Source organism: Petromyzon marinus, chromosome 66 (assembly GCF_048934315.1).
Source record: "Petromyzon marinus isolate PM22_M1 ecotype Great Lakes invasive population chromosome 66, UKy_Petmar_22M1.pri1.0, whole genome shotgun sequence".
Classification (NCBI taxonomy): domain Eukaryota; kingdom Metazoa; phylum Chordata; class Hyperoartia; order Petromyzontiformes; family Petromyzontidae; genus Petromyzon; species Petromyzon marinus.
The window spans coordinates 10,734,776-10,761,596 of NC_133732.1; the positions used below are offsets into that span (position 1 = coordinate 10,734,776).

Here is a 26,821-nt window from a genome sequence, read left to right on the forward strand (position 1 = left end):
TATATATATTTTGTTGTTTCTCTTCAACGTGACTTTACCGAAAAAACTAAGAATATAACATCATCAACAACATCAACAACAACAGTTTAAGACGTGGTAGGCTTTCGCCCCCAACACCACCACCACCACCCATGTAGTTTCCGTGCGTGTTGTGTTGTCGTGTCTGGGGAGGTGTGAAGCTGTAAAAGTACCCCGACACAAACCCTCACTCGCTGGCCGTGTCGGGTGGTGGCGGGTTTGACGACACACACCACATTCACGCCATCTCACCACTAACACCACCACCGCCACCACCACCAAAACGAAACAAAAAACAACCTCCTCCTCTTATTGTTATTATTATTACTACTACGGTCATAATGAACACGAGGAAGTCGTTCAAAGTTGTTGGAGAGAGACGCTACCTGGAGTCAAGCTGCGGTCCGCGGGAGCGTCACAGATAGCCATGTCTCCGGAAACGTCGAACATTGAAAATGGCGCGAGTGTGGCGGTGGCGGTGGTTTCGGCAGGTGGACGAGGGGACGAGGGTGGCTAACGTGGACTCGCCCAAAATCGCGATGATGTTCAAGTTAATTTTTTTTTTTTAAAAACGATTTAAAGAAACTAAAATGTGTTTTTTTTCTTTCGCCCGCGCGGAGGGTAATGGGTGAAACGACGCCGCTGACGGTCGCCTTCGTTTATTTGCGCGGGGGATGGCGCTCCGCGTCGGCCGCACAAAGCTCACCTGGAACCCCCCCTCCCTCACTGCACCCCCTTGGTATGCCCCATGACGTCACGACAGGTTAAAGAGCAGGAGGGCGGGGCTGCGAGAGTGGGGCGGGGGAGGAGCCTAATCGAAAATGGCCGAAACCAGACTCTCTGGTTTTAAAGTCACGTGGTAGGAGTGACGTGGTAGGTAGAAAATATATATGTATCCACTTAGGCAGCTGGAATTAAACTGAACTGGTGGGCTGAGGGACCCTGTATTTATACTCCTATTTATATTGCTGAAAAGTTCTAGAATGTACCAGAAGTTACTCCAACTTTACTGAGCACTGAATCTATCTGGAATTCTCATTGAAAATAGTTATGGAACGCCTTGTCAAGTGGCAAGGCGTTCCATAGCCTGTGGGTGCTATGCTAACAAAGCACCGATCGCCAAAAGAGCACAACCACCGAGACCTGTGGGAGTGCCGAACAGTTGGAGATCGGAAGATCTTAAGGACCTTGATGGAATCTATAAATGTATTAGTTCCTGCAGGTAATGCGGGGTGAGTCCTTTTAATGCCGTATAGATTAATAGCAGTTTATTTAATCCGCTTAAAGACCTTGATGGAATCTATAAATGTTTTAGTTCCTGCAAGTAATGCGGGGGTTGAGCGCTGTTAAAGCCTGATAGGTCAATCGTAGTATCTTAAAATCCACTCAAAATTTGACCGATAAGCCAATGAAGAGATAAGAGGACCTGGGTGTAATGTGCTCACAGAATGGTGTACGTGGTGTCAGCACTCTAGCAGCTGCATTGTGAACAAGCTGGAGTCTGGTCCCGGTAATTTGCTCGGTATCCCAACCAGTGGTCGAGTCGGGATAACAGAAAAGCGTGGACCGGCCTCTCCAAGACAACAGGTGACAGGGAGCGATGCATTCTGGAGGTTCTGCTACTGAACCTGAAGCATGCCACTAAGAGGTGGGACCTTAATATCGGCCCCAGCAAAACTAAGCACCTGCCTGGCTATTTTGAATCATCCAATATTCCACCCCCTAAACTCACCACGAAAGATGGGAAAGTTGTGGAGAGAGTGGAGAAGTTTCCATACCTGGGCAGTGCGCTTATGACCAACTCCGGTGTGGCTGCAGAGGTCTCACTCTGAATCAGTCGAACGACATTATATTTTCGTCAGCTGTGTAACGCTGTGCGGAAACTATCTGGTCTGTCGCTCCAGACAAAGCTCCGAATCTTCTCGGCCACAGTCATGCCCCTCCCTTCGCTTGTAAAACGTGGGCCCCTCCAATGAGACATCTTCGCTGGATAGAAACGTTCAGGCTGGCATGCCTACGATCCATACTGGCTTTAACCAGGCTGGATTTTGTGTGAGAAGCTCACAAATCTGTGAAAGATGGACACATTCTCATCAGTGAGCTCCTCTGGCAGGCAGCGGCTGCGTTGATAAATTAGCATATTTGCTCACGTGACAACTTGACTTGAATGGCTCAATAATTGGGTGGTCTTCTTATTTTGCATGGCTGATGTAGATGCAGAGCAACGACTACAATATCACATGTCAGGTGGTCAAGGCCAGACAACCGCCTCAAGAGTAGAGGAGTAGTGCTTCATCATCATCGCCGTGACGTTTCCTTTGTATTTGTCTCGGGCATTGCGTCGTTACACATTGTGTATGGTCTGTTCTGGACGACCACAGTCGCATGCTGCTACTACTGGAGAGAGTTTCATTTTCGATTTGTGCATCAGGTATCTGCTGGCATGGTTTGTGCAGTGGGTCTCATTTAGGGTGGACCGTGAGCTTCGTGGAATATCAAACCCAGGGATCTTCTGCGTTGGATCTTTCACAACAAGGTGGCGTTTGCGAGTTCCTTTGAACTCCATTCAGCTCTCCAGGCTTCATCGGAGTTGAACTCGCATTGTTTAAGGTTAAGCACATGGGACCAAAATGGCTTGCGTGACTTCAAGCGATGCCGAGGGATGTTATTAAGGTTCTGATGAATGGAAATGGACGACTGTCTTCCTCGATTCTCAGGACTTCCCGCAGCACTGTGGGGGAGAGATTTGGTGACAGCGCGGGCAGCCAGGTTGTTGGCGTCGGCTTGAGAGTTCCAGTGGTACACCGCCGCATTGCAGTGTTCAGGTAGGCATCAACAAGTGGAGTGGTGACTACGTCTGGTCCATGCTGGTACACAGTACTCGGCTACAGAGTACACAAGGGCCATCGTTGACGTCCGTAGCACTCAGGGTGCTGATGCTCGCAAGCTTGTGGCTTGCCAGTTTCTGGACCAGGTTCGAGCCCTTGTTTGGATCTTGGTGGCTACATTTTTCAGGCGGTCGTGGAAGGTTTAAATTAATTGTTACGGTCACAGCTTCACTCCGAGGCGGGCCGGAGTGGGATCGTGTCGCACAGCATTGCGGGAGATTGTGCTTGGCGCTGCTGTTGTCAAGCTGAAATGCAGTGGCTGTTGTAGTCTTGTGGAGATCTGGCTTGGAGCCTCCATCTCTGGAAATATTCCTCCATGGTGCTTAGGTCATGGTTCAGAGTGGATTCGATGTCTTTGTAAGTGGCCGCTTGCATTGCCAGGGCAATGTCATCCGCATGTACAAAATTTGGGTGACATGGTTAGCGGCATAGACATTGAAGAGCGAAGTTGGTGCGAGCACAGAACCTTATAAATATTTATTTTACAAGGTAAGGCCCACTGAGCTACATAGCACTTTTTCAGAAGCGACCTGGCCACAAATTACAGCTCAACGAAGTGGCTTATCGCGTAGAAATGTACAGCAGCCAAAAATAGTCTAAACGTACTTTGATTCTAAATGTGGAGGTGAAAAACTGGAGGACCCGGAGAAAAATATCCACGCGATCACATGGAGAGAGAGACATCGCAAACCTCAAATATACAGCAGGCGTCATGGATCAAACCAACGCCCTCCTGTATACCAGGCAATCCATTGTTGAGGACCTCGGCTGCCTTTGCCGCCCACATGGACACGCGGTCGCCTATTGCTCAGCATCACCCATATCAGGCGCATTGTTTCGAGGCAAAAATTGGTCCTTGCAAGCCTCAGCATGAAGCCCTTATTTATTTAGACAATAGTGGCAATGTTGGCTTTAGAACATCGCCAGCGGCTTTAGAACATCACTCGTGGCTTTAGTACATCACCACCAGTGGCTTTAGATCCACCACCGACAATGACTTTAGTACACAACCACCAATGACTTTAGTACACCACCACCAATGACTTTAGTAGACCACCACCATAGATTTTTATTACACCACCACCAATTACTTTAGACGACCACCACCAATGACTTTAGATCACCACCACCAATGACTTTAGTAGATCACCACCAATGAGTTTAGGACACCACCACCAAGGACTTTAGTAGACCACCACCAATGACAATAGACCACCACCACCACGAATGACTTGAGTACACCACCACCATTGACTTTAGTAGATCAGCACCACTGAATTTACTACATCACCACCACTGACTTTACTACATCACCACCACTGACTTTACTACATCACCACCACTAACTTTACTACATCACCACCACTGACTTTACTACACCACCACCAGTGACTCTACTACACCACCAGTGACTCTACATCACCACCAGTGACTCTACTACATCACCACCAGTGACTCTACTACATCACCACCACTGACTCTACTACACCACCAGTGACGCTACTACACCACCACCACTGACTTTACTACACCACCAGTGACTCTACTACACCACCACCAGTGACTTTACTACATCACCAGTGACTCTACTACATCACCAGTGACTCTACTACATCACCACCAGTGACTCTACTACATCACCAGTGACTCTACTACACCACCAGTGACTCTACTACACCACCACCACCACTGACTTTACTACACCACCAGTGACTCTACACCATCACCACCACCAGTGACTCTACTACACCACCAGTGACTCTACTACATCACCAGTGACTCTACTACATCACCACCAGTGACTCTACTACATCACCAGTGACTCTACTAAACCACCAGTGACTCTACTACACCACCACCACTGACTTTACTACACCACAGTGACTCTACTACACCACCACTGACTTTACTACACCACCAGTGACTCTACTACACCACCAGTGACTTTACTACACCACCAGTGACTCTACTACACCACCAGTGACTCTACTACACCACCACTGACTCTACTACACCACCAGTGACTTTACTACACCACCAGTGACTCTACTACACCACCACTGACTCTACTACACCACCACTGACTTTACTACACCACCAGTGACTCTACTACATCACCAGTGACTCTACTACACCACCAGTGACTCTACTACACCACCATCACCACCACCAGTGCCTGCGTCTTGTTCCGCATCTCGGCGCCCCGCGCCCTGAACCGCGCGTGGCGAAGTCGGCGACCCGCGGAGGGAGGAGGCCGCAGGCTCCGCCAGAGAGACAACAACAACAACCACTTAGACAACAACCACATAGACAACAACCACCACCACCACCACATAGACAACAACCACCACCACCACATAGACAACAACCACCACCACTTAGACAACAACCACCACCACATAGACAACAACCACCACCACATAGACAACAACAACAACCACCACCACATAGACAACAACCACCACCACCACCACATAGACAACAACCATCACCACATAGACAACAACAACAACCACCACATAGATAACAACAACCACCACCACCACATAGACAACAACAACCACCACATAGACAACAACCACCACCACCACATAGACAACAACAACAACCACCACATAGACAACAACAACCACCACCACATAGACAACAACCACCACCACATAGACAACAACCACCACCACCACATAGACAACAACAACAACCACCACCACATAGACAACAACAACCACCACATAGACAACAACAACCACCACCACATAGACAACAACCACCACATAGACAACAACAACAACCACCACCACATAGACAACAACAACCACCACATAGACAACAACAACCACATAGACAACAACCACCACCACATAGACAACAACCACCACCACCACATAGACAACAACCACCACCACATAGACAACAACAACCACCACCACATAGACAACAACAACCACTTAGACAACAACCACCACCACATAGACAACAACAACCACCACCACCACATAGACAACAACCACCACCTAGACAACAACCACCACCACATAGACAACAACAACCACCACCACATAGACAACAACAACCACTTAGACAACAACCACCACCACATAGACAACAACAACCACCACCACCACATAGACAACAACCACCACCACCACATAGACAACCACCACCACATAGACAACAACAACCACCACATAGACAACAACAACCACCACCACCACATAGACAACAACCACCACCACATAGACAACAACAACCACCACCACCACATAGACAACAACAACCACCACCACATAGACAACAACAACAACCACCACCACATAGACAACAACAACAACCACCACCACCACATAGACAGCAACAACCACCACCACATAGACAACAACAACAACCACCACCACATAGACAACAACAACAACCACCACCACCACATAGACAACAACAACCACCACCACCACATAGACAACAACCACCACATAGACAACAACAACAACCACCACCACATAGACAACAACCACTACTTAGACAACAACAACCACCACCACATAGACAACAACCACCACCACATAGACAACAACAACCACCACCACATAGACAACAACCACCACCACATAGACAACAACAACCACCACCACATAGACAACAACCACTACTTAGACAACAACAACCACCGCTTAGACAACAACAACAACCACCACCACATAGACAACAACCACTTAGACAACAACCACTACTTAGACAACAACCACCACATAGACAACAACAACCACCACCACATAGACAACAACCACCACCACCACATAGACAACAACAACCACCACCACCACATAGACAACAACAACCACCACCACATAGACAACAACAACAACCACCACCACATAGACAACAACAACCACCACATAGACAACAACAACCACCACCACGTAGACAACCACCACATAGACAACAACCACCACCACCACTTAGACAACCACCACCACCACTTAGACAACCACAACCACCACCACATAGACAACAACAACCACATAGACAACCACCACCACTTAGACAACCACAACCACCACCACATAGACAACAACCACCACCAATTAGACAACCACCACCACTTAGACAACCACCACCACATAGACAACAACCACCACCACATAGACAACAAACACATAGACAACAACAACCACCACCACATAGACAACAACCACCACATAGACAACAACAACTACCACCACCACATAGACAACAACAACCACCACCACATAGACAACAACAACCACCACCACCACAGACAACAACCACCACCACCACATAGACAACAACAACCACATAGACAACAACAACAACCACCACCACCACAGACAACAACCACCACAGACAACAACAACAACCACCACATAGACAACCACCACCACATAGACAACAACAACCACCACCACATAGACAACAACAACCACATAGACAACAACAACAACCCCCACCACATAGACAACAACAACCCCCGCCACATAGACAACAACAACAACCACCACCACATAGACAACAACAACCACCACCACATAGACAACAACCACCACCACATAGACAACCACCACATAGACAACAACCACCACCACATAGGCAACAACAACCACCATCACCACATAGACAACAACCACCACCACATAGACAACAACCACCACCACATAGACAACAACCACCACCACATAGACAACAACAACCACATAGACAACAACCACCACCACATAGACAACAAACACATAGACAACAACTACCACCACCACATAGACAACAACAACCACCACCACATAGACAACCACTACCACATAGACAACCACCACCACATAGACAACAACAACCACCACCACATAGACAACAACCACCACCACATAGACAACAACAACCACCACCACATAGACAACAACAACAACCACCACCACTTACACAACAACAAGCATCACCACATAGACAACAACAACTACCACATAGACAACAACAACCACATAGACAACCACATAGACAACAACAACCACCACATATACAACAACCACCACATAGACAACAACCACCACCACTTAGACAACAACAACCACTTAGACTACAACAACCACCACCACATAGACAACAACCACCACCAACACTACATAAACAACAACAACCACCACCACATAGACAACAACCACCACTACATAGACAACAACAACCACTACCACATAGACAACAACAACCACCACCACTACATAGACAACAACAACAAGCACATAGACATCAAACACCACATAGACAACAACCACCATCACAGACAACAACCACCACTACATAGACAACAACAACCACAGACAACAATCACCACTACATAGACAACAGCCAGCACTACATAGACAACAACCACCACATAGACAACAACAACAACATAGACAACAACCACCACTACATAGACAACCAAAGCTACATAGACAACAACCACCACCACATAGACGACAACCACTATATAGACAACAACCACATAGACAACAACAACCACCACTACATAGACAACAACCACCGCTACATAGACAACCACCACTACATAAACAACCACAGACAACAATCACCACTACATAGACAACCACAACAACATAAACAACAACCACCACATAAACAACAACCACCACTACATAGACAACTACCACAGACAACAACCACCACTAAATAGACAACAACTACATCGACAACAACCACAGAGACAACCACATTGACAACCACAGAGACAACAACCACAGAGACAACAACCACAGAGACAACAACAACCACATAGACAACAACCACATTGACAACAGAGACAACACCAGCCACAAAGACAATAACGACAGTCAACCATAGAGATAACAAGCACTACCAACTACAACCACAACAACAACCACTACCAAATACAACCACAACAACAACCACTACCAAATACAACCACAACAACAAGCACTACCAACTACAACCACAACAACAACCACTACCAAATACAACCACAACAACAACCACTACCAAATACAACCACAACAACAAGCACTACCAACTACAACCACAACAACAACCACTACCAAATACAACCACAACAACAACCACTACCAAATACAACCACAACAACAAGCACTACCAACTACAACCACAACAACAACCACTACCAAATACAACCACAACAACAAGCACTACCAACTACAACCACAACAACCACTACCAAATACAACCACAACAACAACCACTACCAACTACAACCACAACAACAACCACTACCAAATACAACAAGAACCCCTCTCAACTACAACCACAATAACAACCACTACCAACGACAACCACTACCAACTACAACCACTACCAACTACAACCACTCTCAACTACAACCACAACAACAAGCACTACCAACGACAACCACAACGACAACCACTACCAACTACAACCACGTCCAACTACAACCACTACCAACTACAACCACAACAACAAGCACTACCAACGACAACCACAACTACAACCACTACCAACTTCAACCACAACGACAACCACTACCAACGACAACCACAACTACAACCACTACCAACTACAACCATTACCAACTACAACCACTCCCAACTACAACCACAACTACAACCACAACTACAACCACTACCAACTACAACCACTACCAACTACAACCACTACCAACTACAACCACAACTACAACCACTACCAACTACAACCACAACTACAACCACTACCAACTACAACCACTACCAACTACAACCACTACCAACGACAACCACAACTACAACCACTACCAACGACAACCACTACCAACGACAACCACAACTACAACCACTACCAACGACAACCACTACCAACGACAACCACAACTACAACCACTACCAACGACAACCACAACCAAAACCAACTACAACCATCGCAGGCGTTCGACGTTGCCGTGGTTACTCCTCCTGCTGCTCCTGCTCCTCCTCCTCGTGTCGCCATGGCGATGGACCGGCGGCACCCGAGCGCAACCCCGCAGGAGCTGAGGGTCAAAGAGGAAAGCGTGGAGGAGGTGGCGGAGACGTCACCAGCGGTGGACTTCGCCTGCAGTGACCCTGGTGCGGGTGAGCGATTGGTGGCGGTGGCGGTGTAGTGGTGGTTGAGCTAAAAACGAAACTTATGTTTTTTATACCTTACGAGGTGTAAGGCCTCCGCTGAGCCGCTATGCAAGCTTCTCTTTCAGAAGCGACGCTGGCTATCGCAAACTATGGCAGCTCAGCCAAGTGCTTATCACCTGGACATTTATACCAGCCAGATGGTCACTCGCCCACTCATCCACCCACTCTCCGCTCAATCACCCACTGACCACCATATGATCTTATTTTTTTTATCAGGTGTAAGGCATCACTGAGCTGCGATGTAGCTTCTTTTTCACGCTGGTTATTGCACGATAGCAGCTCAACCAAGTGGCTTATCACGTGGAAATGTATAGCAGCGGCCACATACTCTAAACGCGTGGTGTCGGTGCCAAACCGGTAGACCCGGGGAGAAATCCACGCGACCACCACGAGAAGAGTGAACACGCAGACTCCAAATATACAGCAGCAGGCATCGTCAAGGGTCAGAATCAAAGTCACTATCTTCTGCATACCAGGCGAGGTAGTTAAACTAAACTTGAAGCTATTTTAATTTTACCAGGTTTAGGGCCCACTGAGCTATGTGGTGGCTCTTGTTCAGAAGCGACGCTGGCCATCACAAATGATAGCGCCTCAACCAAGTGGCCGCTTATCATCATCGTGGGAATTAATAGCAGCAGCTAAATAACTATAAACGCATGACGTTCATTATAAATGTCGGGGTGGGGGGGGGAACCGGAGGACCCGGAGAAAAATTTAATGCGACCACAGAGAGACACAGACTCCAAATCTACAGCAGCAGGGATTCTCACGGTCCGGGTCGAACTCACGACCTCCTGCACACCAGGCAAGGTAGTTAACATCTCCTAGCCACCGTGATGATGATGATAAGAGAGAGACGCAAACTCCAAATACACAGAAGCAGGCATCTTCAGGGTCTGGGTCGAACCCACGACCTCCTGCACACCAGGCAAGGTAGTTAACATCTCCTAGCCACCGTGATGATGATGAGTGAGCGACACGCAAACTCCAAATATACAGCAGCAGTAGGCGTCGTCAGGGTCGGGAATCGAACCCACGACCTCCTGCACACCAGGCGAGGAAGTTAACATCAATTTAAGACGGAGGCTTTCGCAACTAACGTTATTCATAAAGGTTTTGTTATGTTAGATCCAACAAATATAAATGCTTGTCGTTAACCCGCGCCACCACCTGACAGACAACTGATGAAGGTTTACTCTTTGGTTCTTTCGGTAAAGTCACGTAGTTAGAAATAAAATGAAACAAATCACGACGTTTCTATCGCAACACAAGCGGTCGTCATCAGACATGGTTGCTGTCAGCAGGCGACCATGCCTGATGGCAGCCGCTTGTGTTGGGATCGATGCCTGCAATCACGAAAGCTTCAAATCAAGATTGATGAAGGTTGGTCACGTTAACAAAATGTGCCCAGTAGTTACCAGTTCAGCACTAACCGGTTGCATGTCGGAGAGCAAACCCACTGCAACATTTTCCTTATCGAATTGTGTCTGTGTCGGGTGGTGGTGGTGGTGTTGGGGTTAACGACATTTATTTTTATTCGATCTAACCCAAAGAAACACTCCTTTATTATGAAGATAACATCACAACCACAGTGGCACCGCTTACATAAATATAAACTAAAATAACATAGTGGTACCTCGGAGATTGAACTTAATTCGTTCCAAATCGGTGTTCGAACACGGAATTGTTCGAACACCGAATCAATTTTCCCCATAAGAATGAATGGAAATGGCATGAATTGGTTCCCCACCCAAGGATGCTCCTATTATTGGCCATTTTTACACAAAGTTTACAATATTAAAATACAGTACATAAAAGCATACAAAAACAAGAAACACAGTTATAATTAATATAATAAATGAACATTGAACTTCGCTTTACCTGTAGTAAGGAGAGTGGATGGCTTGAGTGGAAGGTGGTGAGGAGGGGAGGAGGAAGTGTCAGTGTTGCTTGGAAGGGGAGTCCCTCTCCATAAACACGTTGGGTAACTGCCCTTCTGGGGTTCTTTCTGTGCCTTTTGTCGAGCACTAACTGTGAGTCACTTGAGGGCCGTTTTACTAAAAACTGATCAAGAGAGAATTGTTTCTGCCTCCGTTTTAAGATGTTTCTGAAATTACTCAATGCATTATCATTATAAACATCGCCTGCCACTGCTGGCTACCGCCTTATCTGGATGATATTTTCGACAAAATTGTGTAACTCAGCCCATTTTGCCACCTTTGAAAAAGGGCTTTCGTGTAGAGTTTTTTTTTTAAGTTGTAAATTACCTGTTGGTCCATGGGCTGGATGAGAGGAGTCGTATTGGGGGGCGGGAACTTCACAGTGATAAAGGACGAGAGAGCTACGCATAAACTGGGTCATTCGCCTTTGTCTCGGTCGCCCTGGTTACGCGTCTCGGTCGCCATGGTTACGTGTCTCGGTCGCCCTGGTTACACGTCTCGGTTGCCCTGAATACGCGTCTCGGTCGCCCTGGTTACGCGTCTCGGCCCAAACCGGTTCTTTCCAGTTGTTCGACCTCCGAATTTTTGTTCGATGTCCGGGGCAAAAAATGGTCGAAAATGTTGTTGGATCACCGAATTGTTTGAGTTCTGGGGTGTTCGATCTCCAAGGTACCACTGTATATATACATACAGGGTGCTTCAAAAAATTTTAAACAATACCACAAGAAATATGCCTCTGGGCTCTGGAGACCACCTGGAGAAGATTCCAGGCACGCGTTGTTGACACTGATGGCGAACAAGTGGAGACTTTTAACTTTTTGAAGCTATTAACATTACATTTGTGGTCATGTTACTGTGTAGCATTATCCATTGATTTTCCTTTTAAAAAACGATATTGTTAACGTTTTTTTAAGCACCCTGCATAAGCTCAATTCTGCTCCCTGACCCTGCCGCCCATCCCAGGTGATGGAGGAGAGGTTGGCATGGGGGTGAGGGGCAAGCTGGAAAGCGCGGGGGAGGAGTGGGAGCCCGAGGGGGATGAGGGGGAAGGGGATGAGGAGGACGAGGGGGAGGAGGAGGGGGCGGGACTCCCTCCAAGCACTGCCGAGGTGGAGGTGGAGCTGCGGGAAAGCGACGCCGGCGGTGACGACGACGAAGACGACGATGGGGGACAAGGTCGGCGAACTCTCATTACCACTAAACTACGTGGGGAAAAATCAAACTAAGCTTGTGCAAGATGCCCCGTGGGGGGGGTTTGGGGGGGGACAGGCGTCTATGACGTCTCATGGCCAAACTCCATTTGGCGGAGCCAGGAGACTGAACCCACACCCTCAGGGTTCCTCCAGACATGGCAAAAAGCCACTGCGAGTGGCCACGTGGAATTTGCGAACGCTCACTGTGGAGGAAAGGCTTCCACTCATCTGTCGGGAGCTGGACCGGTACCGCCTGGATCTTTGTCGCATTCAGCAGGTCTGGTGTACCGGCTCTGGCTCCTGCCACCATGAGGGGTGGACAGTCCTCCACTCGGGGCAGGATAATGTTAAACAACAGCGAGTGGCTCTTCTTCTGAACAAAAGAATGAAGGGGGCGTGGGAGCGTGGATGTGAGGTGTGGGAAACTGTAAGCCCCAGGCTACTGTGGGCTCGCCTCTTCATCAATGGGAGGTGAAGAATGGTGGTGGTTGCTTATGCCCCCCCTCAAAGATGAACATCAGTGGAGGGATGCAGGCAAGGCCGATGAGTCAGATGCCTTCTATCACCTCCTGTCACAGGTGCTAGCTAAAGTGGTCCCTTGGGATAGAGTCATCTTGTTGGGTGACTTTAATGCCCGAGTTGGTCATGATGCTGGCACCTGGTCTGGAATGATTGGAAGGCATCGGCCAGATCAGCTCAATAACAACGGTAGGAGGCCGATAGACTTCTGTGCAGCCCATGGGCTTGTAATTACGAACACGCATTTCCAGCATTGGCGCATCCACACAACATCATGGATGCAAACCCGGGTCCAAGCAAGAACATCTGCTAGACTATATAGTGACGGAACAGCGGTAGTGAGCCCATGTCCTTGACACCAGGACCTACAGTGGAGCTGATCTGCCCGCTAACCATTGACTTGTCACCTGTCCGTCTGGGACCTCATTCAAACCCATTGAGGCCTGGTCTCAGCTAATGAAAGTTGCAAGCGAGAATTTCATCATCGCATGCAGCTGGGGTTGGCATCGCCCCCCCCCTCCTCCTGATGCCGAGGGGAAATGGGTGAGGTTTAGGACTGTGGCTCATGCAGCTGCAATGGCTGCTTTGGGTACACATCTCAAACTTGCCCAGAGACCCTGACTGACAGGCGAGGTGTTCCAGCTGGCTGGGAAAAAGCGGCAGGCCCACTCTCACCTTCTACAGCATCCCACACTGGAGAATGAGGAGGCTTACCGCAGCCTTTGTTCGGAGGTTTGGAGAGCCGTGCGGCGCTGCAAGGATAGGTGGTGGTCGCTGGTTTCTAAGGAGATGGGAGTCTGCCACAGTCGCTCGCGATCACAATATACTCTTTTATTCCATCAAAAAAGTGACTTGCAGCGCCACACCTATCACCATCTTCAGGGGAAAGAACGGTGATAGATCTCCGACCCCCAGGAACAGGTTTGCAGATTTACTGAGGATGTCTGTGAGGCCTTGGGGGAGGGGAAATCTCTCAGCTCAGAAAAAATCATGGGGCAAAATTGAGGATGACCCACTACACACTACAATACATACTACACTATATACAACAATACACACTGTGCACTACACTTCTATACACCAGACCACTACGCTAAATTGGAAACTCATTTCTTGTTCATTTGTCCATCCCCCAACATGCACACAGAATCATAAAATGTATTTATATTGGAGGAATCCGATGAGCTACCAAGCTCTTTTTCACTGATGTCCAGTACAGGACTGTTACTTTCGGTAAACGGAAATGCAGCAGGCATCGTTTAGCAACGCGGATCTAAAGCAACGGTGACAACGCGCAGTTGCAGATTCACTATTCACTGCGCCACCTGCGTCGTCCTCCTCCACCTCATCATCACGGGGAGAGAGGCAGAGAGATACACAAACTCCAAATATACAACAGGTGTCAGGGTCGGGATCGAACCAACGACCTCCTGCACACCAGGCAAGGTAGTTAACATTTCCTCGCCACCGTGGTACCGCTTCCACGCTGACCAGACATCTTTGAATAGGCGGGAGAACCCACACTTTTACCCCACCCTCCTCCTCCTCGTGTACAACCACCCCCCCACCCCCACTTCCACAGAAGCGAGCAGCGAGTGGCCACAGCAGCGGACGAGGAGCAGGAGAAGGTGGAGGGCCCTGCGCGCGAGCGAGGACGGCCCCCTGCACGGTGCAGGGGGCGCGGGGGGCGACGACGACGAGGAGGAGCATGTGGAGGAGGAGGAGTCCCCCCATACCTGCGTGCACTGCGGGGAGTCCTTCCTCATGCTCTTCAGCCTCAAGGTGCCACGGCCAATGCGTCCGCGCGTCTCTCTCCCTCCTCACAACAAACACCGTAGACACGTGGGCACGACAGGCACACGAACAAAACTATCCACAAACCACTGCAAACTGTCAAGTTCCGCATTGTACCTCCGATTATCACGCTTGGATAGGTACGGTGCAAAATAAATTCAACGTATGGTACACACACAGAGACCCAGGCATGCAAACTCCAAATTTACAACAAGCGTCAGGGTCAGAATCAAACCCCTGACGTCCTGTATACCAGGCGAAGTAGTTAACATCGTATAGCCACCGCGGTGCCCTATATATCACTAAGAGAAGATGATTGCTTGTGCCAGTAACTCTGTTATATGTCTGGACCACTGGACAGGATGCCCTGGTGGTCCCCCTCTTTAAGAAGGGGGACCGCACAGACTGTAACAACTACTGGGGCATCTCACTCCTTAGTGTGCCGGGAAAGGTCCTGGCAAGGATTATTCAACATCGCCTTGCCAGAGAAGCTGAGGAGAGGTTCCGCGGTCCTGCACAGATGCAGGACCAACAAGGTTAAGGTCTATGATACCATTAGTAGTCCTGGGCTCTGGGTTGTTCTTCGTGCTTTCAGAGTCCCTGACCCTCTGCTCACGATCATTAAGGACCTTCATGATGGTGAGTGGGGTTGGGTAAAACTACATGACCGGGAGTCGGAGATATTCCCTGTTTCCCTTGGGGTGCGACAGGGATGTCCTCTGGTTCCCACATTATTTAACATCTATTTCGACCACGTAGTTCGTGAAGCCTTCAGTAGCTGTACCGGAGGAATTTCCATCTGGTACAGATACAATGGGAGGCTGATCGATGCCCGGGTCCGGTCAAGGGATGGCTCCCTATTGGTCAACAACGTTATGTATGCCGACGACCTGGTAATTGCGGCTCACTCAGAGGAGCAGTTGGAGGCGCTGCTGCTGCTGAACCTGGAGCTTGCCACTAAGAGGTGGGGCCTTGCTATCAGCCCCACCAAAAGTAAGCACCTGCCTGGGTATTTTGTACCAGTTTTGAAGAGAGTGGAGAGTTTCCCATATCTGGGCAGTGTGCTCATGACCAGCTCCGGTTTGACAGCAGAGGTCTCACTCTGAATCAGTCTAATGGCATTATCTTTTAATCGGTTGTGTAACGCTGTGTGGAAGCTACTTGGTCTGTCGCTCTGCTAAACGGGCACGGCACGGGCTAGAGAAGAGACGGAGTGATGTGGTACAGGAGGATGTTGAGCTGAGTGGACTTGCCGATGACCGGTACCAGCGGTGTCAAGATCGGCCTCTGTGGAGGAGGCTCGTGAAGGATGCTACTGGGCAGTTGGAGGCAGTCGCCCTCCAACAACAACGGAGGGTGGAGGAGCGACACTCACAACAACGAGCGGAGCGCCGGGTGGCTAAAGCACAGCAAGTTGGCATAGTAGGAGGCACAGGTGGTGTATCAGCCAGTAATCTCAGTCAGTCGACCCGTGGCACCTGGGTCTGCCCCGTGACCTCCTGCCAGCGGGCGTTCGACACTTCACGTGGCCTCAACGTGCACATGGCCTGGCACAAGCGTCGTGGTGACGTCACCGCCACTTAGTGGCGAATGGCGGTTGTTGTTGTTTCATGTAAAAGCAAAGCAAAAGCTCCACGTGGAGCGACGGTGCCGCGATGGGGCGTGCCGCGATGGCTAAACCCGGTGGGCGCGTGCGCCAGGTGCACCTGCGCACGCACCTGAGCGACCACCCCCACACGTGCGCCGACTGCGGGCGCTCCTTCTCCCACCCGTCCACGCTGCTCAAGCACCGCAGCGCGCACACCGGCGAGCGGCCCTTCGCCTGCGCCGACTGCGGCCGCGCCTTCTCCCGCGGCTACGGCCTCAAGCTGCACCGCCTGTCGCACGCGGGCGCCCTGCCGCACCCGTGCGCCGAGTGCGGCCGCGCCTTCGCCGAGCTCGCCGCCCTGCGCAAGCACCAGCGCCGGCACGCCGCCGTCGCCGCCGACGCCGACGGCCGCCGCCGACGGCCGCACGCCTGCCGGGCGTGCGACCGCACCTTCGCGCAGGTGCCCGCGCTGGAGCGGCACGAGCGCAGCGCCCACCCGCCCGGCGGGAGGCCCCACGCCTGCGCCGAGTGCGGCGAGGAGTTCTCGCGGGCGGAGGCGCTGCGGGCCCACCGAGGGGCGGCCCACGCGGCCCAGCGGCCCTTCGTGTGCGAGCGCTGCGGCGACGGGTTCATGCGCCTGGCCACGCTCGACAAGCACCGGCGCACGCACACGGGCGAGCGCCCGCACGCCTGCGAGCAGTGCGGCCGCTCCTTCTCGCAGCTGTGCAACCTGCGCGAGCACTGGCGCACGCACACGGGCGAGCGGCCGCACGCCTGCCCCGAGTGCGGCAAGGGCTTCTCCAAGCTCTCCAACCTCAAGGTGAGGTAGCGGGACCCGCTGTGGTGTGCTTGTGCGGTGGTGTGCGTGCGTGGTGTGTGTGTGCGGACGTGAGTGGTGGTGTGCATGTATGGTGTGGTGGTGTGCATGCGTGCGGTGTGTGTGCGGACGTGAGTGGTGGTGTGCGTGTGTGGTGGTGTTGTGGTGGTGTGCATGCGTGGTGTGTGTGTGCGGGCGTGTGTGGTGGTGTACGTGTGTGGTGTGTGCGGGCTTGTGTGGTGGTGTGCGTGCGTGTGTGGTGGTGTGCGTGCGTGTGTGGTGGTGTGCGTGTGTGATGTGCGTATGTGGTGTGTGGTGGTGTGCATGTGTGGTAGTGCGCATGCGTGTATTGTGGTGTGTGTGTGTGCATGCGTGTGTAGTGGTGTGCGTGTATGTGTGGTGTGCGTGTGTGCATGCGTGTGTGGAGTGTCGGCGGGCGTGGTGCTGGCCACCCACCCCCTCGTGTACCGTTCTGGCCTTCATAGGTGGTCGCTAACAGCACTTGCCCCTACAGTCTTTTAAGGCTGTACGGGGGATCTTTGTATTTGTGGAGTGTCGGAGGCCCCGAGGGGACAGGCGTCTATGACGTCTCCTGGCCAAACCCCATTTGGCAGAGCCAGGAGACTGAATCCTTACCCTCGGGGTTCCTCCCGAAACAACAAAAAGCCACTGCGGGTGGCCACGTGGGATGTCCGAACGCTCACTGCGGAGGAGAGGCTGCCACTCCTCTTTTTGGAGCTGGACCGGTACGGCTTGGATCTCTGTGGTACTCAGGAGGTCCGGTGGACCGGCTCTGGCTCCTGCCACCATGAGGGGTGAACAGTCCTCTACTTGGGGCAGAAATGAAAGAATGAAGGGGGTGTGGGAGCATGGTGGTCAGGTGTGGGAAGCTGTAAGCCCCAATGGGATGTGAGGAGTGGTGGTCGTGGTTATTTATGCCCCCACCAAAGATGAACATCAGTGGAGGGATGCAGGCAATACCGATGAGTCGGATACCTTCTATGACCTCCTGTCACAGGTGCTCGCTAAAGTGGCCCCTCGGGATAGAGTCATCCTGTTGGATGACTTTAATACCCGAGTTGATCATGATGCTGACACCTGGTCTGGAGTGATTGGAAGGCATGGGCCAGATCAGCTCAATAACAATGGTAGGTGGCTGCTCGACTTTTGTGCAGCCCATCGGCATCGGTGCATCCACACAACATCATGGATGCAGATCGGGTCCAAGCAAGAACATCTGCTTGGACCCCAAGTTGCATCGTCCCCCACTCCGCCTGATGCCGAGGGGAAATGGACGAGGTTTAGGACTGTGCAACTGCAATGGCTTCTCTGGGTACACGGTCCAGACCTCCCCAGAGACCCAGGCTGACGGAGGAGGTGTTCAGGCTGGCTGAGAAAAAGCAACAGGCATACTCTCACCGTCTACAGCATCCCACGTCAGAGGATGAGGAGGCTGACCGCTCGGAGGTTCGGAGAGCAGTGAGGCACTGCAAGGGTGGGTGGTGGTCATGGGTTGCTGAGGAGATTGAGTCTGCCTCAGTAGCTTGTGATCACAAATAACTCAAACTCCATAAAAAAAGTTACTTTCAGCGCCACACCTATCACCATCATTAGGGGAAAGAAAAGTGAACCGATCTCCGGCCCCCAGGAACAGGTTTGCAGAATTGATTATAATTTCTGTGAGATCTTGGGGCAGGGGACATCCCTCAGCCTGGAAAACCATCATGGAGTAAAGTGGGGATGACCCTGCTAAGGCTGCGGTGCCTCAAATATTTGAATAACTATTCACCCCCTGTGAGTGGCTGGCTGAGGTACCATCTTTTGAAGAAGTACAAAAGGCAATACAGAGTCTTAGACCAGGAAAAGCGCCTGGCAGAGATGATTTCCCAAGCAAAATGCTGATGGAGCGTGGCGCTTGTGCGCAGACTGCCCTACATGACATAATAACAGTCTGGACCACGGGACGGGTTCCGCAGGATTGGAAGGATGCCCTGGTGGTCCTCCTCTTTAAGAAGGGGGACTGCACCGACTTTAACAACTACAGGGGCATCTCCCTCCTCAGTGTGCTGGGAAAGGTCCTGGCAAGAATCATTCAACATCGCCTTGCCAGGCACGCTGAGCAGAGGCTTGCGGAGCCCCAATGTGGATTCAGGAAAGGGCATTCCTACACAGATGCCATATTTTCTGGTCAAGGGCTATGATACCATTGGTAGGCCTGGACTCTAGATTGTTCTTCGTGCTTTCGGAGTCCCTGACTGCTTACAATCATTAAGGATCTTCACGATGGTGAGCAGGCCCGGTAAAACTACATGGCTGGGAATTGGAGCCAATCCCTGTTCACCTTGCGGTGCGACAGGTATGTCTTCTGGCTCCCACATTATTTAACATCTATTTTGACCACGTAGTTCGTGAAGCCTTCGATGGCTGTACCGGTGGAATTTCCATTTGGTACTGATACAATGGGAGGTTTATTGATACCTGGGTGGGGTCAAGGGATGGCTCCCTATTGTTCAATTATGTAATGGATGCCGATGATCTGCTCACTCAGAGGAGGAGTTGGAGGCACTGCTGCTGAACCTGGAGTGTGTCACTAAGAGGTGGGGCCTTACCATCAGCCCCACTGAAACTAAGCACCTGCCTGGGTATTTTGTACCATCAGACACTTCACCCCCACAACTCTATTGGCGGGGCAGTTGTGGAGAGAGTGGAGACGTTCCCGTATCTGGGCAGTGTGCTTATGACCAGTTCCGGTTTGACAGCAGAGGTCTCACTCTGAATCAGTCGACCAGCATTATGTTTTCATAGGCTGCATAATGCTGTGTGGAAGCTACTTGGTATTTCGCTCCATACAAAGCTTCTGGTCTTCTCGGCCACGGTAATGCCCTCCCTTCTCTATGCTTGTGAAATATGGACCCCCCTAATGGAACATCTTCGCTGGTTATGAACATTCAGGCTGGCCTGCCTACGTTCCATCCTGGGTTTAACCAGAGTGGATTGTGTGAGGAGCTCACAAATCCTTGAAAGATAATAACACAGTCCCATCGGTGAGCTCGTCCGGCAGGCAAGGCTGCGTTGGCTGGGTCATGTAGCCCGCATGCCCAGCCACCGCATGCCCAAACAGCTTTTGTTTGGCCAGATAGAGGGGGCTAAATGGCCGCAGCATGGGCTAGAGAAGAGATGGAGTGATGTGGCATGAGATGATATGGAGCTGAGTGGACTTACCAATGACTGGTATCAGCAGTGTCAAGATCGGCCTCTGTGGAGGAGGCTCGTGAAGGACGATTCTACTGGACAGTTGCAGGCAGTCGCCCTCGAGCAACAACAGAGACAAAGGAGCGACGCTCACATCAGTGAGCAGAGTGGGAGGTGGCTAAAACACAATAAGTTGCCACAGTAGGGGGCACAGGTGGTGCATCGGCCAGTCATATGGCACCTTGATCTCATCCTGTGACCTCCTGCAAGCAGGTGTTCGACACTTCACGTGGCCTTAATGTGCACATAGCCTGGCACAAGCGCCATGGTGACGTCACTATCACTTAGTGGAGAATGACGGTTGTTGTGTGTGTTGTGTCTCTGTGAGTTTCTGTGTATGTGTGTTGATTAGCATGGTAGACAACCATGCTAATCAAAGGTGTGGGGAAAGGACAACAAACTAAACACAAAAACAACAAGAAGCAGTTCTGAAGTTAAGAAGAAATTAGGTTGTCAATCTAGATGATGATTTAAAAGTGCATAGCTCCTGGTGACTTCGGAAGAGCGTTCCAGACGGCCGTATAAGCGCAACTAAAGTGCGCAATGCGGTGACCGTCTTCGTTCGACGGTAAGCCAAAAGTGTAATGTATAGTGGTGTATAGCAGTATATATTATAGTATAGTGTAGTGTATAATGTAGTGTACATTAGAGTAGTATATAGGAGTGTTGTGTATAGTGCAGTATATAGTAGTGTAGTGTATAGTTGTGTCTAGCATAGTTTATAGTATAGTAGTGTAGTGTATAGGATTGTAGTGCTTAGTGAAGTGTGTAATGTATTGTATAGGATTGTAGTGTACAGTGTAGAGTATAATCTAGTGTTTTATGTGTATAGTCTAGTGTAGTGTATAGTGTAGTGTTTCGTATAGTGTAGTGTATAGTCGTGTATAGTGTAGTATATAGCAGTGTATAGTGCCGTGTATAATGTGTATAGTTGTGTATAGTGTAGTGTATAATGTAGTATATATATTGTGTAATGTATAATATAGTGTATAATGTAGTGTACAGTCATGTAAAGTGTAGTGTATAATGTTGTGTATAGTGTAGTGTATAGTGTAGTGTATAGTGTAGTGTATAGTTGTGTAGTGTATAGTAGTGTAGTGTATAGTGTAGTGTATAGTAGTGTAGTGTATAGTGTAGTGTATAGTATAGTGTAGTGTATAGTGTAGTGTATAGTGTAGTGTATAGTAGTGTAGTGTATAGTGTAGTGTATAATATAGTGTATAATGTAGTGTACAGTTGTGTAAAGTGTCATGTATAATGTTGTGTATAGTGTATAGTGTAGTGTATAGTGTAGTGTATAGTGTAGTGTATATAGCATCTGAAAGCGTGCGATGATGCGGTGACCGTGTTTGTTCAATGGTTCGCCAAAAGCCGCTGCTGCTGCTGCTGCTGCGAGGATGACCGGAGTTCGTGTGAGTTGGTGAGGGGCGGAGGGAGGGGGGGGGGCAGAGAAGGGAAGGTTCAACAGCGCCCCCCCCTGCCCCCCGCCGCCCCCTCTGCCTTCCCCCCCTGCCCCCCCCTCCTCCTCCTGCCCCCCACCCACGGACAGGTCCACCTGCGCACGCACACGCACGAGCGCCCGCACGTGTGCGAGCGCTGCGGCCGCGCGTTCACCCTCATGTCCACGCTGCGCAAGCACGAGCGCACGCACACAGGGGAGCGGCCGCACGCCTGCGCCGACTGCGGCCGCGCCTTCGCCCAGCTCTCCAACCTGCGCGCCCACGAGCGCCGGCACGCCGCCGCCGCCGCCGCCGCCGCCGCCGCTGCCGCTGCCGGCGGGGCCACGGCCGTCCATGAGCGCCGGCACGAGTGCGGGGAGTGCGGCCGCTCCTTCGCGCAGGCCGCCACGCTGGACAGGCACCGGCTCACGCACGCCGCCCGTGCCGACGATGACGCCGTGCCCGCCGGTGACGGCACGGCCGACACAGAGCCCGCCGCCGTGGTAACGCCGGCAACGACGGTGGAGTCGCCGCCGTGATCACGGCAACGGGCCGTGCCGGACAGTCCTGTTTCTTCACCTGAGGAAGGCTACTTGTGTTGTGGCCGAAACGTCGTGAGAATTTTATTCTGTTATTATTATTCTTTTTTATTATTTTATCTCCATTCTACGTGACTTCACCGAAAGAGCTCAGAAGATGGTCCTAGCCTATAAACATCTGGGCAGTTTGCCAGCATTGGTTTCTAGTGAGGCTGACTGCTGATGAGACATTTGGTCTCAAAATCGGTGCGAAGTTTTGTTTCATGACGAACCAGTGCTGCTGAAATGACGCACTCCCCAGAAGGCTGTGGGGCGGACGGGACGTGTAGAATATAGTCGTAGGAGCCCCATGTCTTAACAAGAGGGGAAGGGCCCTTGCCCATGCGAAGGATGGGAAATCATCTGCTGAGCTGTTTGGTTTATTATGATCGAATCGCTCGAGTGACCAACAGGCCAGGGCTGCCGTCTGGCGCTGGCTCCTATCGCAGCACTCTGTAGAAAAACCGTGGGCTCATCGGCGGAGCGAAGTCGTTCACACGTGGCGGTGGAACGGCCGCGCGGAGCTCTCGTCGGCAACTGCCATCGCGAGTTTGAATCTCCCCGCGCGCGTTGGGCACGCAATGACCTTGCACACCCGGGCAGCGGGTCCGGCACGGGCACGGCGATGTCGCGAGCTCCGACGTGGCGTGGGGGTCTCGGGCGTCTCCTCCATCGGCGCCATTTCCGTGTTGGCTTTGGGCCCCGCGGTGGTTAGGTAGATGATGTTAACTACCTCGCCTGGTATGCAGGAGGTCTTGGGTTCCATCCCGACTCTTGATACCTGTTGCTGTATGTTTGGAGTTTGTGCGTCTCGCTCCGTGTTTGTTTTGTTGTCCCCCTGCCACCTTCGATTCGTACGGTTGGCAAGCGTACGGTGGTGCGAAAGAAGTTCAACACACGCACATGAACGCTGATTCCTTCAAAGGAAATCCAATCACTCCACCACCCCCCTCTCCCGCGTTGCTCTCCCGTGTGTGTTTTTTATGATAAAATCCCAGTGGCAGTACCCTTAGGCATATTTTAGCTTAGTTTGTTTTATAACAGACTTTAAAATCACCCTCGCTGTGCGATTGTATGATTTGGGCAGAACAAAAAATAGTGTGCAGCTTGGGGAGGCTGTCATCCAGCAGTGGCTTGAACATGGCTGATGATGATGTTGAGCTACCTGGCTATACTGCCTGACACTGTGATGTATTGTTTAGTTTGTTGTCCTTCCCCCCGCACCTCCGATTAGCAGGGTTGGCTACGTATGGCGGTGCGAAAGAAGTTCAGCAAATATCCGTATGAGGATGGGTTTCTATGATCCTATACAAGTCTCGGGATCTCTTTGGGTCTCTTCCTTCCGATATTAGGAAACCACTGGAGCTATACACTTTTATATCACCTAGGTTGACAAACTTATTTCTTTAGAACTGCTTGTTGTGTTTAGTTTGCTGTCGTTTCCCCGCACCTCCGATTAGCACGGTTGGCTACGTACTGGCGGTGCGAAAGAACTCTAACGTACAAACGTACACCCATATTTGTGGAGTGTTACCTTAGGTGCCATAGACCAGGGGGATCCAGCAACCTGCGTGCTCAGGAGGTGCCGTGTGGTCGTTTAAGAGACCGCTTTGTGACGTCGTTTATCGAGGACCGCCATCTCGTACTCGCTGCTTTGCGTCGCGGCTCTCGCGATATTGAGGTTTTTTTTTTGTTTCCTACTGAATTCGAACCACATGGCTGTCTCGTTACTTTGGTTTTTCCGCCCATTACTGTAAGACAATCGTGAGCGAGCAGTGCGAATTCTAATGATGTCTTAGAATGAGGGGAGAGCTGGTTAAGTCCTTTGGCTATAGCTTTCAAAAACTGTAAAAATACAAAAAACAGGGACCAGAGTACCAAACGACTTTACGACTTCCTAAAAAGTAGCGTCAGTTCAGTTGAATGTAAGCCTTTGCCGAAACTCCGATACTCGAGTTGAGACACGGGGAAGTTAGGATAGGGGTGCCACGGTGGCTAGATGTTCACTACCATGTCTGGTATACAGGAGGTCGTGGGTTCAGTCTGACGACATTTAGAATCAACAATCCATCGTTTTAGAGTATTTGGCTGCTGTATTTTTCCACGCGATGAGCTGCTTCGTTGAGCTTTCATCTGTGATAGGTCGCTTTTGAAAAAGAGCAACAGAGCAGCTCAGTGGCCCTGAACTGATAAAAAAATAAAAAATTGTTTAGTTGTAGGGGTCTATATCAAGCAGAGAACTTCTGCTAGACGAGTATGGACACCTCGATTCACCAGGTACAATCCGTCGCCACGCTTGCGTTCCGAGAGACCAGGGATCCGCGGACCTCTGCCAGGATACTCCAGGGGAGACCTTGAGGATACTATATGAGAGAGGCGCCCCCTGGTGGTCTGCGAGGGTACTACAGGAGATACACGGTTCCCTGGTACGTTGACGCCTGATGGTCGGGTCTTCATAGGTGCTACTCGCGAACGTCGCTTGCCCCAACAGTCCATTGAGGGTACATGGGGGGGGGGGAGTCTTTGTCTTTTATACCACATGTATATGACCAGCTGAGTGAGCGATCTAACATTCTCACGTATTAGAAGGGGGCTGAAGAGCTGACATTCTGTACGCCTATAGCCAAGTCTTTTTTTGTTGTTGCTTGTGACCAGGACGATCTGAAAAGGAACATTCCAGAATTTGGGACCCAACCGTACGGTAGCGGAGGTTGTCTGCTTTCACTCAGAGGCCATAGCCCTGCCTGCTATGGCTACGACAGGAGACTCCTGCTGGTCCAGGAGATCATACAAACTCCACTCACACTCACTGTATAACAGAAGGAGATCATACAAACTCCACTCACTCTGTAGAACAGGGAGAGATCAGACAAACTCCACTCACTCTCACTGCAGAACAGGGGGAGAACTTACAGAAATATGCCCGAGTCAGGAATCAGACCCAAGCATTTATTGCTGAGGTACAAGCGTTGGCAATGCGCGACATGCCCTGTACGAGAACTTTACCAGCTAGCAGAGTAATTCACCTCCTGTGGAGTGTGACGCTAAGACCAATAAAGCAGTGAATATTTGTTTAAGCATTATGATTATTACTCTGCTTGTTAACCCAGGCAAGCGTAGATGAGTCTCAAGACTGTTTTCATGAGGGTCCTGCAAGGTTGTTAGTAGTTATAGGGGGAGCGCATTTGAGCATCGCTATTTTTGCGGTGTAACTTTTCACATTTTGCCCGAGATGCCGGCAAACACGATTCACAATCGGCGCCACACAACACCAAGACGGTCAGGACTCTATCCATCTGTGTGGAGTTCACCCAGCATGCACACAAAGAAAGCACAAAACCAAGTTAAAGAAATCCTGCACAACGCGTGGAGCGTGCATCAATGCTCAAGAAGGCACCTCCCATTAGCAACGGTTGCCTATTTTCGGTGCAAAAAAAATTAAACGTACAAACATCCCACACCTCCCATTGGCAATGGTTGGCTACGTGCAATGTGAAAGAAGTTTAATGTACATACATCATCATCCGGCATCTCACAGCAACGGTTAGCTACGTGCGGTGTGAAAGAAGTTTAATGTACATACATCATCATCCGGCATCTCACAGCAAGGGTTAGCTACGTGTGGTGTGAAAGAAGCTTAATGTGCATACATCATCATC

General features: G+C 50.4%; 1 protein-coding gene across 2 annotated transcripts; it reads left to right on the forward strand.

Moving 5' to 3' along the window:
- Positions 1 to 9,381: 9,381 nt before the first annotated feature.
- LOC116956583 (uncharacterized) lies at positions 9,382 to 26,620 on the forward strand. 2 transcript variants are annotated; one of them, XM_076054650.1, is made up of 5 exons: positions 9,382 to 9,988; positions 12,946 to 13,158; positions 15,277 to 15,476; positions 17,189 to 17,896; positions 22,695 to 26,620. In XM_076054650.1, the coding sequence occupies exons 1-5, from the start codon at positions 9,865 to 9,867 to the stop codon at positions 23,121 to 23,123; spliced, it is 1,674 nt and encodes a 557-aa protein (XP_075910765.1). In that variant the 5' UTR covers positions 9,382 to 9,864; the 3' UTR covers positions 23,124 to 26,620. The 2 variants fall into 2 exon arrangements, with proteins under 2 accessions (XP_075910765.1, XP_075910766.1); XM_076054651.1 differs by having other exon boundaries at positions 9,382 to 9,982.
- Positions 26,621 to 26,821: the final 201 nt, after the last annotated feature.

Coding starts and splice junctions, on each gene's coding strand:
- LOC116956583 (XM_076054650.1), top strand. CDS start 9,865: ATGGCGATGGACCGGCGGCACCCGAGCGCAACCCCGCAGGAGCTGAGG. Junction 9,989..12,945: donor CTGCAGTGACCCTGGTGCGG/GTGAGCGATTGG, acceptor CGCCCATCCCAG/GTGATGGAGGAGAGGTTGGC. Junction 15,477..17,188: donor TCATGCTCTTCAGCCTCAAG/GTGCCACGGCCA, acceptor CGCGTGCGCCAG/GTGCACCTGCGCACGCACCT.